This window comes from Limanda limanda, chromosome 3 (genome assembly GCF_963576545.1).
Source record: "Limanda limanda chromosome 3, fLimLim1.1, whole genome shotgun sequence".
NCBI lineage: Eukaryota > Metazoa > Chordata > Actinopteri > Pleuronectiformes > Pleuronectidae > Limanda > Limanda limanda.
In genome coordinates, this window is record NC_083638.1 from 32,498,913 (window position 1) to 32,515,642 (window position 16,730).

Consider the following 16,730-nt stretch of genomic DNA (forward strand, 5'->3'; position numbering starts at 1 on the left):
GCAGCCACACTGGAAAAGCATCTTCTTTGTGTGTTTATGTGGGCGTGTGTCTGAGAGCACATTATCCGACCATGGTAAAATCTTCTTGTATAAAGTGCAGGCTGATAAGTCATTTCCTCCAGCAAGGAGGTTATGTCTTTATCTGCATTTGCAAAAACTACCAAACTGATTTCCTTGAAATTTTGTGAAGGTTCAGGCATGAGCAAAGAAAGAACTTCTTGAAATTTGGGGTGGATGTGCTGTGAGTGATCATCAAGACTAAAAGCAGCACTATATAATCACAAATATTATATACATTGACTTCAATCTTTAGCCGCAGCTACATGGTATGAGAAAATAGAATCCAGGCTTGAACGTGACTGGATACTTTCTACCAAAGTCATACTCAGGCCTTATATCAATGCTGTATTCAGCCACATAATTGAATAAGAGCTGTGTATGGTCTGCTGCATGGAATTTTATTTTTTTTATCAGAGCAAGAGACTCGTCCAGTGGGTCACTACAGCAAGAGCAAAATAGGGCCAAATATGTTGCAAGGCTGCTGACTGCCACTACAACCTGTCTGCTGGTTTTTAATCTGACAGGGTTGGTTTCAGTAACGATACAGAGGAGGGTAAATCCCCCTAAATTCAAACTCTTACTGCACTGGGAATGCATCTATGTCTGAGGACTTTTTCTTCTATTTCAGAGCTGGAGCTTTTCAAAAGCAAGTTATCTTGTCATCTGGCAGAGCAATCACTGAATCTCTGGCACTGTACAGTAACTACACCAGACACACTTACATACCCCTTGCTCAAACACAGTGTAAGATGAGCAAAAAATCAAGTAGTGCCTGAGCAGTTAAAGATAAAAATAGATACCTGAGTGAAAGCAATATCTTTTATATCTTATATCTGATCTTAGAGCAGTGCTTTGTCCAACAATGGATCTTAGGTTGCCTGTTTACATTCACTATTCGAAGCTCATGAGAGAGTTGCATGTATTTGTTGTGAAAATAAACTTAAACCTTAAATAATTTCAGCATGTGAACAAACAAATACATTTCCTTTGCACATTTTTACTTACATTCAGTTTGGTTGGTGTATGTTAGTCAGTATGGGTCTAGAAACCATGACTTTGCGGAGGACAAAATGTTTTTGAGGGGGCCTACAGCAATGGAGTGAAAGAAGTAAGCTGCTTTCAGACATGCACTGAACTCTGCAGGATGTGCAACTCAAAAGTCAAAGTGAGAATCTCCAGAGTTTCTGCTGAGAATCTTCACCTGGCCCCCTATTATAAAGTCTGCAGAAAGTCAGGAGAAACAGATGTGAGAACACAACGGGGGATCCACCGCTGCAAGTGAGTTGGGGGGCTCCATAGCCTTAACGCTCAATAGACGCAAAAATTAAAAACACAAAAAGACAACCATTATCTTGTGGTGAAAAATGTGTAACATAAACGTAGAAGACACCAGCAAAGATGTCAAGAGTGTTTGAGGCCAACTCCGGTGATTGTCTGATCTCTGCAGCCGAATTCATAGGTTTCTTCCTGCCTCTGTCTGCTGCACCACCTCTTGCCTGAATAATGCAGAGGATTTGTTGCTGTTGTGAACAAGTCTTTTCAGAGAACCTCCTACTGTGTTGTGCATGTGTGAAAGGTAGACTGGGGGTATAGCCCTGAGTCTTACACACTTGTACTAAGCACTACTGGAGGGGTCACTGATCTCTAATGTGCTTGTTCAGGCTCTTTAATCTCTCTATATGGCTTCAGTAAACCGTAGTCTCTTACCTTGGGGGGCATGGTTCAGGGTTACAGATTCGTATCATTGCTGGTGGCCTGCTGGACAAATTGCACAGGGGGTCCTCCACCTCCTCACCTTGCTTCCTGTTAACACACCTCACATCTGCTGTCTGCTTCCCTGAGCAGAGCACAGAGACAAGAGCCAGTTGGACATGATATGTACAAAGGGGTCAAGGAGCATTTCAGCTGTCAACATTAATTTGAAAAACCCTCACCAGCAGCACATGTAGCTGAGCAGGCAATGAAGCCCCTGTAGTCCCAACTGTACAGTTCCTCCATCTGGTTGTACGGGGCCCCATGTTCCTGGGGGCCTGAGAAGATGCCCCTACATGGCCCTTGGTAGCAGGGCCTCTCTACCTGGGGTCTGTCTTTGCCACACTCCTCGTCTGGAAGGTCCACCTCCGTCTTGGTGAATGAAAGCATCACCCGGCACTTCACCTCACGTGTTTCCTTGCCTGGCCCACAGGTGGTGCTGCAGGGTACCCAGGGCCCAGGTACAAATCTAAAGACAGTTGAGGAGAATATACACAGAGGTTATGACATGCAGCAAATGTTTAGAACAATGATTCACAAAGAACCACAGCAACACCACCACCTCCAAAAGTGAAGGATATTCAATACGAAAACATCTGACACATGTTTTGTATAAAAGACAAGTGATCATCCAAGAGCAGTTACAATGCACATTTGGTTAATCAACAACAGCAGTAACATGCTGGGTCATATTCAGTTCGTATTACTGATGCTTAGCCATTGAAGGTAATTGATGATTTGTTATGACATTTCCATTTTTTATACCTTGGCAGCTGCAACATATAACACAGGGTGTGCCCCTACAAACAAGACCAAAATTGATTTCTCTCTACATATTAATGATTGGCTCTCTATTTGAAATGTTCCTTCATAATCTCAAAAACTAATTTTAAAATAAATAATTATTTTATTTGGACAGCATCCAGAAGGCCAAAAGTGGAAACACTTAAAAACACATCCTCTTGTTTGATTCAGATTTAAGAGGGATGTTTTTTCTCGCTACAGCATCCCCAAAGTGTTTGCCCTGCTATATGGCAACTGTTGAGTTTCTCTCTAATTTTATAAGATCCCGAATGGCAAGGGGTTGACCCCCATACTAGCTTGTGTGTACCACACTAAATCATCTACCTTTACAAGACCAATGATCAAAACCTGCACATCAATTTACTGCCCCCTGTTCATGAACCGATTCTTTCATTGCAGAGGGGTATGCATAATTGCAGATGCTTTTCTTCTTAATTTAATCCCTACATTTTGAGTTTTCATGAGATTCAGTATGCTTCATATCTGGATCTAGTTCTCGTCTGCTTTTTTCATTAATAAATATTCTGATAATAAATAAATAAAATAATGGTAATAATAATCTGACCTAAAGGGGAATTCCTTGAGTTCCTGAAAGTAAAAACTAAATTTGCTTGAGTTCAGTGTGTCTCCTTCCCATATACCCACCACAATAATGTTGAGTTAAACCACTCCATCTGCTTCATGTAATGAAATCCTAAAGCTGCTGACTGTCAGGAGCACCAGAGGTAATGAGAGGTGAAATTGTTATGGCAACTAATCTGAAATGAGCAGAGAGTTAGGTTCCCTTGAGGTCAGGCTTTCTTGAGTAGAACATTTTGACATTTGAAAGTGACTTGATTTAGCTCAGTCACACAGATTTTAAGACCTGCATAAATCAGTAGGAGTGAATTGAATTGATAGAATTTATAATAAAGAGAGATAATTGCTAAATGTGGGATTCTACATCCTTATTGTCATTTCTCCCTTATGTCTGTTGTTATTATGTAAAGCTCCGAAAGTATAGGGAAGAGGTCTTAGACTTCCATTTATCAATTATTAGTAATGGTGGATGGGACATGTGGTCTGTGAAAACCAGGCTGTGTCTTGTACAACTTTGAACCAACCTAATGGAGACTGCTTGTCACAACTTATTTTAAATTTACTGGACATTTCCAGAACTTTTGCTTAGAATTGTCAAGTGTAAAGTTTGTAAATAACAATTTGCATATCTGTGTGTCTAGTTCCTCAAGCACAATACTCAGGCTTTGAGTATGAATATAAGACTGCTTTGTCTAATAATTATGTTTACAATATTTAATATATAATCTCATGTTACCTTGTAATTAGGAAGCAAAGCTGGTGGAGTTGCAAATATACAACCTGTGTGTCTGGCCAAGGGAAGCAAGGCTGGGGTTCTACAACATTGAATGCATTACATGATGATTAATGTTGGAATAGTGCCTTCGATGAAGAAAACCCTTTCTTCAAAATCATGGCAAGTTGTGCTCCTTAACTATTTCGGAGAATAGAAATTTCTTTCTTTTTTCCGTTATGTTCGGAAGTCAGGTCACACCTGCCTGGGATTTAATGACAATGTAACCACACTGTGGTATGTCTGATTGCATCTGTGTGCACACACACACACACACACACACACACACACACACACACACACAATTGCTGTGTACTTGTGGCTAGCTGTCAGCTAACGTCCATAGCTTGCATATAGTCTAAAGGTCATGATACTGTACAAATGGTACACCATGAGGTTTTTGCAACACTTTAACATTGTCATGCTACATCTGCCTTTTCTTTTGAGAGGACAGTCATTATTCGCGTAAGCAATGGTTTGTCAGAAACATAGAGTCAGTTTTTAAGGGTTTTGTGGTTGTTCCTCAAGTAAGGGCAGCCGCTCTTCTTCTTTGTCTGTTCCATTTATTGCAACCAACGCCCAGGTTTCTTACTGTCATCCACTGGATCTGCCTCTCCCTCTTGATTCCACTTAGGATAGCCTCTCTGAGAAGTATATTCATTTAATCGTTTCAGATCCCCCTTTAGTCCCCCTTTATCCTTTTTACTGCAAATTTCTTAATTATTATTACACAAGACCTAAATGGCCAACATAACATTTTTCTGTGCCTGCTGTAAAGTCACTGAGGTGTGTGTGAAAGTGTTTGACTCGCATATATTAGTGTCTGCACAGTGATTGTGGTGAGGTTTGTGAGGTGTGTATGGGCTGTGTGAGCTGATGGATTCCAGTTAGGCTATCAGAGCTGACCAGGCCCAGAGCAGAAGGCAATGAGCACGCTTATAATCAGCAGCGGAAGGAGGGGAAACAGAACCAGACATATTCACACAGGGCTGGATAAGCTACGTTTGCCGATGTGTGTGTGGTTTGTCCTATGCACTTTACTTTGAGCCAGAAACCTACAAAGATTGAACAAAACACACCGACTGTTTAACACAGGGGTGTCCAAACTACGGCCCACGGGCCAACTGCGGCCCGCCATCCATTTTTAATTGGCCCGCATCAATGTCTAAAACTATAATGTATAACTCAAAATTTAGAAGCGCTCAAATGGCACCTTCTTAAAGCACCTTTTTTTGCTTTACGGGGCCAAGCTTCGTCGACAGGGGAGAGGCCGGTGCATGCTTCTGCGTTTTCAGAGACACGCAAGAAGGGGCACGCAAGAGCCCCTTGCGTGCCCCTTCTTTCGTGCTTGCGTGCGTTCACCAATTTTTGTAACTATACGACAAAGCTACGCAAGCCTCACGCAGCCCGCAAGGCTGTGATTGGTCCGCTAACTACATCCTTTCCAGAGTCATATTTCCGGTTTCATGCCCCATAATACCGGCAGAAACCAAGGAAGATTTAGAAGAACGGATATGGACCAAATAGAAGAGCACTTGGCAGAAGAGATCTGAAAGTATGACCACTTGTATCACCCATCACTGACTAAATACAAGGACACGCAGATGACCTGCAATTCCTGGAAGGAGATCTCGGCTGACGTCGGTTTGCAGGTCGACGATTGTACGAAGCTGTGCAGAATGATCAGGGACACATTGTCCTCCAGAAAAAGTAATAAACAGTCGACAAAGACTGCCACACACAAAGAAGGTGTCTCTCAGGTTGTCTTCGACAAAAAACGTTACTCCACCTAGTGGTCTTGCAGTGAATTGCTTTGCTGACTTGCTAGCTGTCCCTCAGAACGCCACCACGCCACGCCCCCCCGCCCTGAGCGACGCGACTGTCAACAGTCCACTCCAGGGCAGGGGGGCGTGGCTGCGTGAGTGGCCCAGTCCTTGGTATTTTTTTCTGTATGTGGCCCTCGGAACAAAAAGTTTGGACACCCCTGGTTTAACACAACCTCCATTTCTACCTTCTGAGCCAGCTGCTGGTAAGAAGTAGAAACCAACTGGAAAACTGTTTGTACTTTCTATTTAACTTTCACTTTTACTAACTGATTTTATCTCACTCGAGGTGATAAACATGTATATGTGTATAAATACATATACATATTTATATATATATATATATATATAGATACATATATGCTTTTTGTTTGCTCTAAATGTGCAGGTGTGCAGACTCACGTGGGGTCCTCTGTGGCAGTATGGTGTTCCTCCAGTTCGTGAGCTTGTTTTAACCAGGGCACCTTGGCCTCCACTGGCATGGATTCTGATGGTGAGACGATAAATTAGTAACAAGTAGTAATCCCAGGGATCAGTATTCAGTATTACTGATGAATAGATCAAGCACATCCTAGCAGGAAACTGGTCCTAAGTGGAAAAGGAGGGATGCATGTCGTTGCTTAGGCATACAACTTTCTGACTTTTAAGTGTCCTGTGTTGTAAGAAGCACAACTTGACGATGCAATTATTCCATCCACTCAATGTAAAGAAAAGGCATTGCAACAAGCAGTAAATGTGCTTCAATTTCATATTTCAATTTCATATGGCATTATATAGGAACATGGCCAAGCTGTGTATTCCCCTTTTGATTTTGATTATGGTTATTATTATTATTATTATTATAATTATTATTATTGTGAAGAGTGAGGTATGTCACATGATCAGACTTGTGCAGCTCGAGTTGGCTGTCTGAACTAGTTCACAGGCGTCGCTCCATGATTGGCAGATTCAAATGGCAAAGAATACAATTGACTAATTGGGTGGGCAGGGTAGCAATTCGGGTGAGCATTCCCCAACCCGGCCCACTTCTGGATGAGGGCCTGTTTTGAGGAGACATTCACTGAAGTTTGCACTTTTGTTTGAGACAAACTACTGCTGTGGCTAGCTCTTTTCACAACTGACTCTCACAGTATTTTTGATCAGAGAACCAGCTGTATGTAGGATCGTCATCTTTGACATTACACGTTCGCCAGAGAGAAGCAGTTCCAGCTATAAGAGAGGTTGCTGTAATCAGTAATTCATTACCCTGGAAGGAAGTTATAGAGGTGGAAATGGCCCTCGATAGGGAGAGGCTCCCCACCCCTGGTTGAGACTAAAGTAAGGTCTGTGTGTTAGACAGAAGGCACTCACAGCATACTGTCTGAGTTTGAATTGGATATTATGGAAAAAGCTCTTAACATGCATGTGAGACTATATGAGCTTCTTTGTGAGTTATTAAATAGCTCTTAGAGAACTCAGTTAAATTAGGGAGGGATGCTCGTTTATGGTGCATCATAAATTAGGGGCCACATAATGGGAGCTAATGTAAATGAAACCTGTTGTTTTTGTAGTGAGGGTGGGGACTGTGTGGGACACAACTAGTGCGCAAAGTGTAATGGTCAAAACAGCCTGATTCACAACTGCAGGGCTGTTCTTTCTACCATATATCACACACTTGAAGAGCACATGTATGTGCAGTGCACACAGCATAACCAATGGAAAAAAACATATTAAAACATTTCATATATCATTTTGACTGCACATTACATGTATATTAATAGGCTAAATGGACTTTAAGAACAGTATGTAGCTTGTATGTGCAATACTATAGTACTGTACTGTACTATACCTTACATTAGATAATTGATAAATAATGTTTTTCAAAGTCCAGATATTAATATGCAATGGTATGCAAAAGTATTTTCATTGGAATTCTGGAAAAATGCTTTTTCCCTACTGTTTTGGACTTCACCGTCAATATGCTAACAGCTCTCCATCAATTATTAGTGTCCTACCTCTAGGCTTGTGGCAGGCGATAGGGACCAGACAATCTTCTTTAACCTGAGGCTTGAGTGATGCTTCACAGCCTCCAATGTGCTGTCCACGATGGTCGATGCACAGAACCACCCGGTAACGCAGGCCTCGGCCGCACGTCACCGTGCACTGAGATGTGAGAGCAACACACACATTATTACAGCTGCTCAGATACCACACACAATACAATTTACATAAATGAATTCAATAGAGTACAGTTGATGAATCTATGAATTCAGAGGTCTGCAAATGTTTAGGCTTTTGACCATTAAAAACATCTATGTCAAGTTAAGTCCACACATTGGGACCATTTTAAGGAGTGATTGAGTTATTTTATATCATTTCATGTAATTATACTTATTTTTTTATTTTAAGATGCGAGTATCGGGGGAAATGTTTTATTATTCAGTAAGTTTTTGTTTAGCGCAAATATGTTTTCCCTGCTTTTATTTATTTTTAATGTGTAATTGGTACAGTGTCCTGGGGTCCTGAACAATAAGTGTTTGATAAGTGATTTAATTGACTAATACATTTTTAAATCTTTCAGAGGGCTTACCGTTTAGTTAACTCTTCAAGGGATTTATCATTTTTATTGCTGGTGTATTCAGACAGTCACTGACCTGAGACCATTCCATGGCCACCCACTGGGGGCAGGAGAAGCTGTTGCAAATCTGTCGGGTGACAGGTCGAGGGGAGTGGGTACACTTCCACTCCTCCACCTGAGAGAACTGTCCAAGGCTGTCCTCCTCTACGCACAGTACACTGCGATCCTGCCAGCCACCACTACAGGACACAGAGCACTGGATCCAGGGGCCCTGCTCCCAGCTGCATAAAAGGGAGGGAACCCAATTCAGTGAAAGCTTCTCAATTAATTATGCACCATGCAACATTGTTCAATAACAGTACAGACGGCACCTCATTTGAAAGAGTGATGATGTTTTTGTTTTTTTTAAACATTTAATTTAACAAACTTTAGTCTGAGCACATGTTCATGTAAAATATTCATTCATGTTCACGACAAACATCCGAATGAGTAAAAATGTGATCTCAGTGACTTTTTTAGGAAACTGCTAATCTCCTACGATTCAAAGAGCCAGACGTGAGTAGCATTTCTGTGTTTGCGAGAGAGTAGCGTGGTCAGACAGGGGGGAGCTCACAGAATGGCTACAGTAATTCAGATAACCAGGTTTACAACTGTGCTGGGCAGAGAAGCATCTCAGAATGAACACACAACACACACACATCCAACCTTGAGGTGGATGGTTCTACTCAAGAGACAACATGACTTGAGTCACCAGTCTAGGTTGCAACTGGTAGTGTGATGGGGAAATATATGTTTTCTCCTCATTGTTTGGCCTTAATCTGAATCAACCATGATTTAAATATCACGGTTTATCTGTGTATTGTTGTTCATCCCTTTATGGTCACAGTTTACAATCTCCTATTGGACACTTCCAGGCAGATGAGAAAAGACACAAATTGGTTTGAACACGACAGTGAGTTTAGTGAACTTCAGTGACCTCCACAGTCGCCACATGTATATCCAGTAGAACCTTTAGGATGTGTTAGAACAGGAGATAGCAGCAAAAGAAAGTGTACTATATATTGTGAAATCAATAAAATGAATAATTGAAGCTTGAAGTTTGGGAGCAAAGTTTGGTGTTCCTGATATAGTCCTTAGCGCATGGTTATGTCTCTGAATGCTGAAAATAGTTTTTAATGTAATCCGATTTATATATTCTTATCTAAATCAATACAGTGTGCACAGGCCCTGACAGTATAAGTATTGGCCCTATCTGTATGCCTGGTGTTCAGGGTGTGCATGAGAGTGTGCTGCCCACATGTTGCAGGAGTCGGCTGACCACAGGCTCACTTCGGCGAGATAGGTGACTGCCTAACAAAGGTTTGCTCTTGTTTTAACATGGTTTTTGTCAGTTTGCCTCACTTCACTTTCTTTGCATCCTCTGTCAGTGAAGCTTGTTTTCTCTGTTTCCATACTTAGGTTGATTGTTTCACAGTGTGGCCCTCACTCTGTTTTGGACGCGCACTAGTATGCGCTCCCCTAGTGCTGTAAATCAAGCCTCTGTTCCTCCACAAAATGTTTAAAACCATTGTACAAGCTCCATCCAAAAAATTGCACAGTGTAAACAATGCTCACAGGGAACCAATCCAGTGTCATTATTCTACAGTTATTACATTGTGCAATCAGCATTTACTTAATTATAACATGTTGAAGCAAAACAACGTTGCTATAGTCTTAATGTGGATAATAGGGAATCTTAAACTATAATTTGGTGCTTCATTTTTTACTTTTAAATCATTTACTTTTATCAATGGGGCCGAACTCTCATTAAATGATTTTAAAACTAAAATACCAGCCAAGTACTCGTAAATTCTAATATTTATGGCTCACAATGCATGGTTCATTGAACCTATGTCTCTCTCCACTATGTGGCGGCTGTGGCTTAGGCGGTAGAGAACAAAAAGGGCTGCCTGTAGATGCACTGTATGAATGTGTGTGATTGCCAATAAACTGTATTGTATTGTAAAGCACTTAGAGTGGTCACCAAGACTCTAAAAGTGCTATATAAATACAGACCATTTACCATTTAGTATCCTAATGCTGTATATACCTGCTTTGGCAATTCATGTGTGGTAGCTCTGTGTGGATTCAGGGAATGCCCTGTTGAGCTGTGTGCTTGTGACGACCGCTCCAAGCCCTATTTACAATTTTGTGTTTTTTATGATTGTTACGTAGGACTGTAATCTAACTATGAAGCAAATCATTGAATCTGTTTTTATCAGAATAACCTGGATGATGTATGTTGTTTCAATACCTTAGAAAGCACTGATTGCTGTGGGCAGGCAGGCTGACATTGTTATGGTCTTGAGACAGAAGGGAAAGGACAGGAAAGTCATGGAACAGCCAGGGAGAGAGAAACACAATGCACACTTTCATGTGTGCATGAATTAGACACGTGGTGCCCCCGTAAAATATTGCTCCCCTGAAAGGCATTGTGTAATTCAAACACTGACAAAATATGATACAATTTACTAATGAAACATATTCAGCGCAATACAGTACACAGCAGAAATAATAAAGTTATTTGACCTGTCAGTGGAGCTTAAAGTCAAGATGGCTTCTGGAAAAAAGCCTTGCACCTCCTAATTTACACACATCACTCTCTCTCTCTCTCTTCACACACATTCCAAATGTAGATGTGCAGCAGTGGGCTGCAGCGTTACACAGCCAAGCACATCTAAAGGAAATGATGGCTTATTATTGTTCTCTCCCTGTGGAAGAGTGTGAGGCAGTCTCCACCAATCACTCCGAGTCGGACCACTGTGCCAGGAGCTGAGCTCACAGAGCTCAAAGCCCCATATCCAAGGGGCACACTGCCAACTACTTTTGGAGGAATTATTTTTAAAAAGTCATATGCAGAACTGGATTGCTCACTCTCCCCATGATAGATGAAGTCAGAGTGGAGGAGGCGAGATGCCGGTGTTGATTGATGAGTAACGCTTTGCTTTGGGAGACAGCTGCAGTGGAACAGAGCACAGTAACTGTTTTTGAGACACAATGGAATGAAGATGAATTTTTCACTATTTGCTCCTTCTCAATGTTAAATTGTGGAAGGCCGGGGAAGGTATTTTCAATCTGTTTGTTGCTGAAGGGAGTGAAGTAGAGGAGAGGATTTTCTCAACCAAGACTATATTTTATGATTCATCTTGTTCTTTGCTTTGATTTATTAAAACTCCAGTGAAATGACGGCTACCCTGTTTTTTGTTTTTGGCCAATTGACAGCAGTGGAAGTTAATTTATTTATCACCACCTTTTAAACTAATATTCATTGTTTCTAGACAGCCACACATCCAATGTACACACGTAGCATAATCCTTCCTTTGGCATTAGGGTTTTGTTCATCTAAAGAATTTGAGTCCATCCACTCTTCTTTAAAATCTGCTTTGGTGTCCACCAACCTCTGAGAAAAATGTATGGCTCTTTAGCTGTGAAATGCACCACTACATTCAACAGCAAAAAGTTTAGTAAGGTCTAGTTTATTAAATGGTATTTAATCATTCATAACCTAAATACTATAATTTAGGACAAATGTAAACTTTTAGGGGACAACACAACAAAAATAAAAGTTAATTATTAAAATGAGTCACTATTTCCTACTAAGAATGTAAAAATGTATGACTAATAACTTTGGAAGGCTGTTGTGTCACATTTAAATAAATTCCTCCAGACATGTGTGGAGGATTTACAGCAGCTCTCCCAGAGAGGGAAGTTAAATATGTTGAAAGGACTCTCAATAACTCTTATTTACATCCTTCTAACTGCGACTTCTCCCCCTTGTTACCCCAGGGTGCATCATGGGCGTATTCCAACCAGTAATTACATCACAAATGTCTCACTTTGTGCCCCCTCACCTCCTGTGTTAGACCTCAGCCAACACTCTCTCCAAACTGGAAATATGTCAAACGGTAGAAAAAAGGTGTGAAGAACAGTTTCCAGTAACCTTAAAAATTAGAGATTGTAGGAGTTACTCACCGAGGCAGAGGTTGGAAGTGGTCATATGGCATCACCTCTTTGAATCCATCACTAGAGGAAACAAAATATTACAGAACACAGATCTGAGTTTATAAGATTATGGCATGCTGTCAGAACAGCATGCCTTGAGGTCATATAGGGAATCCTGTGAAGGCATTTATGAAAACTGTAAGAGCACTCAGAATGATTCTTAGCTTCGGCCTTCATGGTCATAATAAAGTCATAAAATGCTTTTTAGTGCCGATTTATAATTTCTGCTATTCTGCCTATTTATCAAATCCATCAATCCAGCCCTTCATAAATGGGATGCAAAATAGTGTTCTACGTGTTGTCTTATATATCTGAACCTGTAATGATATGGCTTGGCCTGAAACTCTGAGCTCTGCCTAATCAGATCCTCAGCAACGTCCTGCCAGCATTGCCAAAAGCCTGGATCATTAACAGGACTGGGCCTCTTTTAAAGTCAAAATAATGAATGTCATTCCCAACAGTTGAACTAATCATTTGAGACTCAGTGGATTGTATGCAATGTGAAACATTTGTTTAAGTCTGAATCTTTGCAGTTTTCATCACAGGATCAACAACTGTATTTTTGTATAGTATGTGCATGATTTATGGTTTGCTCTGTGTGCTTATTGCTTTAATCTGTATAACTGTGCTTCTTAATCAGATTTTACTCGTTTAACTTGCAGCTAATAAAACACATACAGTAGCGTTCTTGTTTTTTAACATTTTCTATCTATATGTTTAGGAGAAATTATAACATCTAGCAAGGTACAAGAGATGAAAACTGGTCTTTGCTCACTTTGGCAGATTTATAATATTGTTTATCAATAAACAATTAACCAGAACAGAAATATGCACTTGGTAGAATGTTGCATCATAAAGTCTAATGATGTCCATAGTTAGTCATTACTTTTACAGTCCCTGCACTGTGGTTTAATAGAAATCTTTATAATAGCCATAGATTAAATGTCCCTATGATATCCCCAATGTAAAATAAAACTGAAAATGATGTCTACCCCTCTTTGCAGGGGTCCATGTTGCACTCCTTGAGTTTCGGTGTTGGTTTGGTGTTTTCAGGATAGCTGCTGCAGTGATGCTCAGGCAGCATCTGGTTGGATCGGATGTCTGTGCACTCTGCAGAGTTGAGCTGGTAGCCTGGGGAGGATATTGGACAGAGGCTCTTTCAACTGGTGAAGGTGGACATATTGCAGCTGAGGTTAACAAACAGAAACAATGTTTAACGATCATAAAACATACAAATTGTTAGCATTATTATCAACTGATAGCCCCCTCACCTCCTCCACAGGCGACAGAGCAGGGGAAGAATTCAGTCTCCCTCCACTGGTACCTAATCGGCTGGTAGAACAGGAACTGGACAACTGTGTTTTTGGGGCCTCCGTACTTCATCTGGACAACATGTCGGGTGAAGAACAGGATTGTATTAAGTAGTGTAAAGTAGAGGATATGATAGTCTAGAACATCACAGGAAAGTAGAATACAGCTGAGCTCTACAAGTGACTATAAAACTCTAGAGTGTACCAGAGAAGACACAATAGATGGCAGATGGCACTTATGCACCTTGACGTTGGTTGCCACCTGCCGATAAACCGAACGAAGAAGAAGAGAAGACAAGAGCTACAAGAGTATAGCAGATAAGTGGACGATAAACCCCCCCTTAACTTTCTGATTTACAATTCGACACAAACTGACTCTCTCAGTGTTTCTAAATGAAATCGTTCTTCTTTCAAAGAGCAAACAGCTGCCTCAGATAGTAGAATGTGTGCTATTGAACAGCCCTTCCTTTTCTTTCGATAATGAAATTGAAATGTAGGTCACAACCGCACAGTTTTGGATAGGATTTAATCCCGTCCACTAAACTACTGAATGTGCTTTCTATACATTGTCATTCGTGAATTTGAAAAGTTGTCAGATAATCACTGGCCTCTGTGCTGTTACTGTTGGCACTCAATAGCCCCAATTCTATCGATGATATTTTGTAATTTCAGACGCAACACAACACAGTCATGGGAGGAGATATTTCTATAAGATTTAGCAGCTCCTGGCATTTCTACATATTGAGCAATAGACGTATTTATTTATGTTGTATCTCTCGTATGTATAATGTCACCTTGATAAAGTAATCAGCATTGAGTGGACCATGTGTCCTGAGTGTCTGCCTTTCTGTCCCTCTTTGAAAATCCAAGGAGGTGTTTCCTATCACGTAAGAGCCTGTGGACATCAGACTGGTCTCCTCCTTCCTTCCCTGAAGAGAGATAGCTTCGATGGCTGAGGGAGAGACACAGCAAGTGGGATATTCATCACTTTAAACTTTCAATCATAACATCACAATTTAACTTAGAGGAAATAGTAATATTCAGTTTACAGTAAAAGGCCTTGACATTAGTTAATGTAATAAATGTAAATGTGAGAAACAATATGAGTATGTTATGTTCAATCTATCCACTTAATGCTGGTCCTTCTGGTGCTGTGGTGCCAGCAGGCTCAGCAGGCGGCCCTGAAGAGGTGTAATGTCAGATGGCCCAACCACCAAACTGACTCATTTTACTGGGAAGCTCTCCTCCTTCCAAATGTCTGAGCTCCTCTCCTAATCTTGAAATGCAGCCACCCTGAGAATGAAATTCATTTGAACTCTAAAACTTCTATCTGTGATAGCTGTCGACATCTATAAAGGGATGGCCGGTTTTCAATTGACTTCATGGTAACTTATCCATGGACACATAGTTAACCTCCCCACAGTAAGATTGTATGCTTTAAACTTTGACATGACCATTAGAGAGCAATTTACCAATATTCCTCAACAGAAAACCATTGGTCGTCATATATATGTGAAATGCATCAATTTGAATCATTACTGCTACATTTTTGAGAGACTGTGTTTTTTCCCATCAGAAAGCTCTGTAATATTGCTATATATGACATCACCATTATAACCATTGCGAAGAACACTAATATCACTCTTACAGTGCCATTAACCTTTCCTGAATTTGAAGGGAGTTTGATTGTGATAATAACAACTATGATAACAAGAACAGCAACCCATTTTGATGCAGTAATTCAATTTGAGCACATTGTAATATTTGCATGACCATAGACTGTATATAATGGCAACAGCATTCATTTAGTGAACATAAGCAGACGAGATCCCTCAACTACAGGATTGGGACAGTTCTGAACATTTTATCATCTACTGTACCAGTGTCTGTTCTTACTCTCATTCTCATTGGCCCTTAGGAGACAATGAGACAACATTTAGTTTAATTTTTCAAAATAAAATATTCAGAGGCTCATGCGCTGCCACAGTTGCCTCTGATGAGGATGATTCACACTGTGAATCAATAGGGGATTGTATATTGAAAATTGCAAAGAACAGCTCAATAAGAGTTTACTTAACTGAAAGTTTGCAAGAAAAGCACACTAGTTGGATGTACTGCTGCATTTTTTGCAGTCCCTGTGGCCTTACATTCCTGGGGCAGTGCCACATTATGTTTACATGTGGTCTTTTTTTTATTAGCTGCACTATCTGCACCAACTTGCTTCTCATACTTAATTTTAATACATGTGACACGTTTTAATTATTCATCAAAAAGCCAGTAAATAATTAGAAATGACGAGTAGACAGATAATTTTTGATTTCAGGAGTTCATGAACTTGGAGGACTTGAGTTAGCCAAGTCAAATGCTTGATTTCCTCTCTTTTACTGTGGTCTCTCCCTCTCTTCAGCTTCAGTGTTCCCTAAACACCACAGTCATCTCCTGTAGTTGATGAATGATCTGTTAGAGTAATTAACTCCTCAATTCTGAACCATCTGACAAAGAACACATCCAGTAAATCCAGCGGTTCTCAGCAACGTGTAGGAACTTGAGTATATTATCTGATGTACATGTGCTTGGTTCATCGTTGGCTGTTGGTCTCAACAGCTGACGATAAAACAGGTCAGGAAACCACAAATGACGAACAAATACTCAAACTGCTCTGGACACATACATCACAGAGTTCATGCCAAGTTGGAGCTTTTTGTTTATTTCATATCCAGAAAATGGAGTGTTTTAACGAAACATTCATCATGACCCCATTTTCCGATCCATATCCATCACATTTGATTACAATAATTTCTTAATAAACTAAGAGCATCTTCACACCTGCAGTTGGATTAATAAGGTACATCTATAGTTAGTGCTGTTTAGTTCTGGGCAGGAAGTCATGAACTTACATTGGTTGCAATAACAGCTTACAACAATGATGGTTATGAATATCATTCATTAAAAGGACAATTGGACCCTGTGTGAGATTAATAGTTCCAAAAACATGATGATTCACCCTGATTTATAAGTAAAGTAATTATGTT

General features: G+C 40.4%; 1 protein-coding gene across 1 annotated transcript in view; it reads right to left on the minus strand.

The window, feature by feature from the left end:
- adamtsl3 (ADAMTS-like 3) overlaps positions 1-16,730 on the minus strand; it is a 179,601-nt gene that overhangs the window by 60,030 nt on the left and 102,841 nt on the right. Inside the window, exons 8-16 of the mRNA XM_061067677.1 lie at positions 14,493-14,650; positions 13,660-13,771; positions 13,381-13,519; positions 12,359-12,409; positions 8,424-8,628; positions 7,785-7,932; positions 6,193-6,277; positions 1,995-2,281; positions 1,768-1,897 (exon numbers count right to left, since the gene is read on the minus strand). Of these exons, the coding sequence (XP_060923660.1) occupies positions 1,768-1,897; positions 1,995-2,281; positions 6,193-6,277; positions 7,785-7,932; positions 8,424-8,628; positions 12,359-12,409; positions 13,381-13,519; positions 13,660-13,771; positions 14,493-14,650 (1,315 nt within the window). The remainder of the gene's footprint in view (positions 1-1,767; positions 1,898-1,994; positions 2,282-6,192; positions 6,278-7,784; positions 7,933-8,423; positions 8,629-12,358; positions 12,410-13,380; positions 13,520-13,659; positions 13,772-14,492; positions 14,651-16,730) is intronic.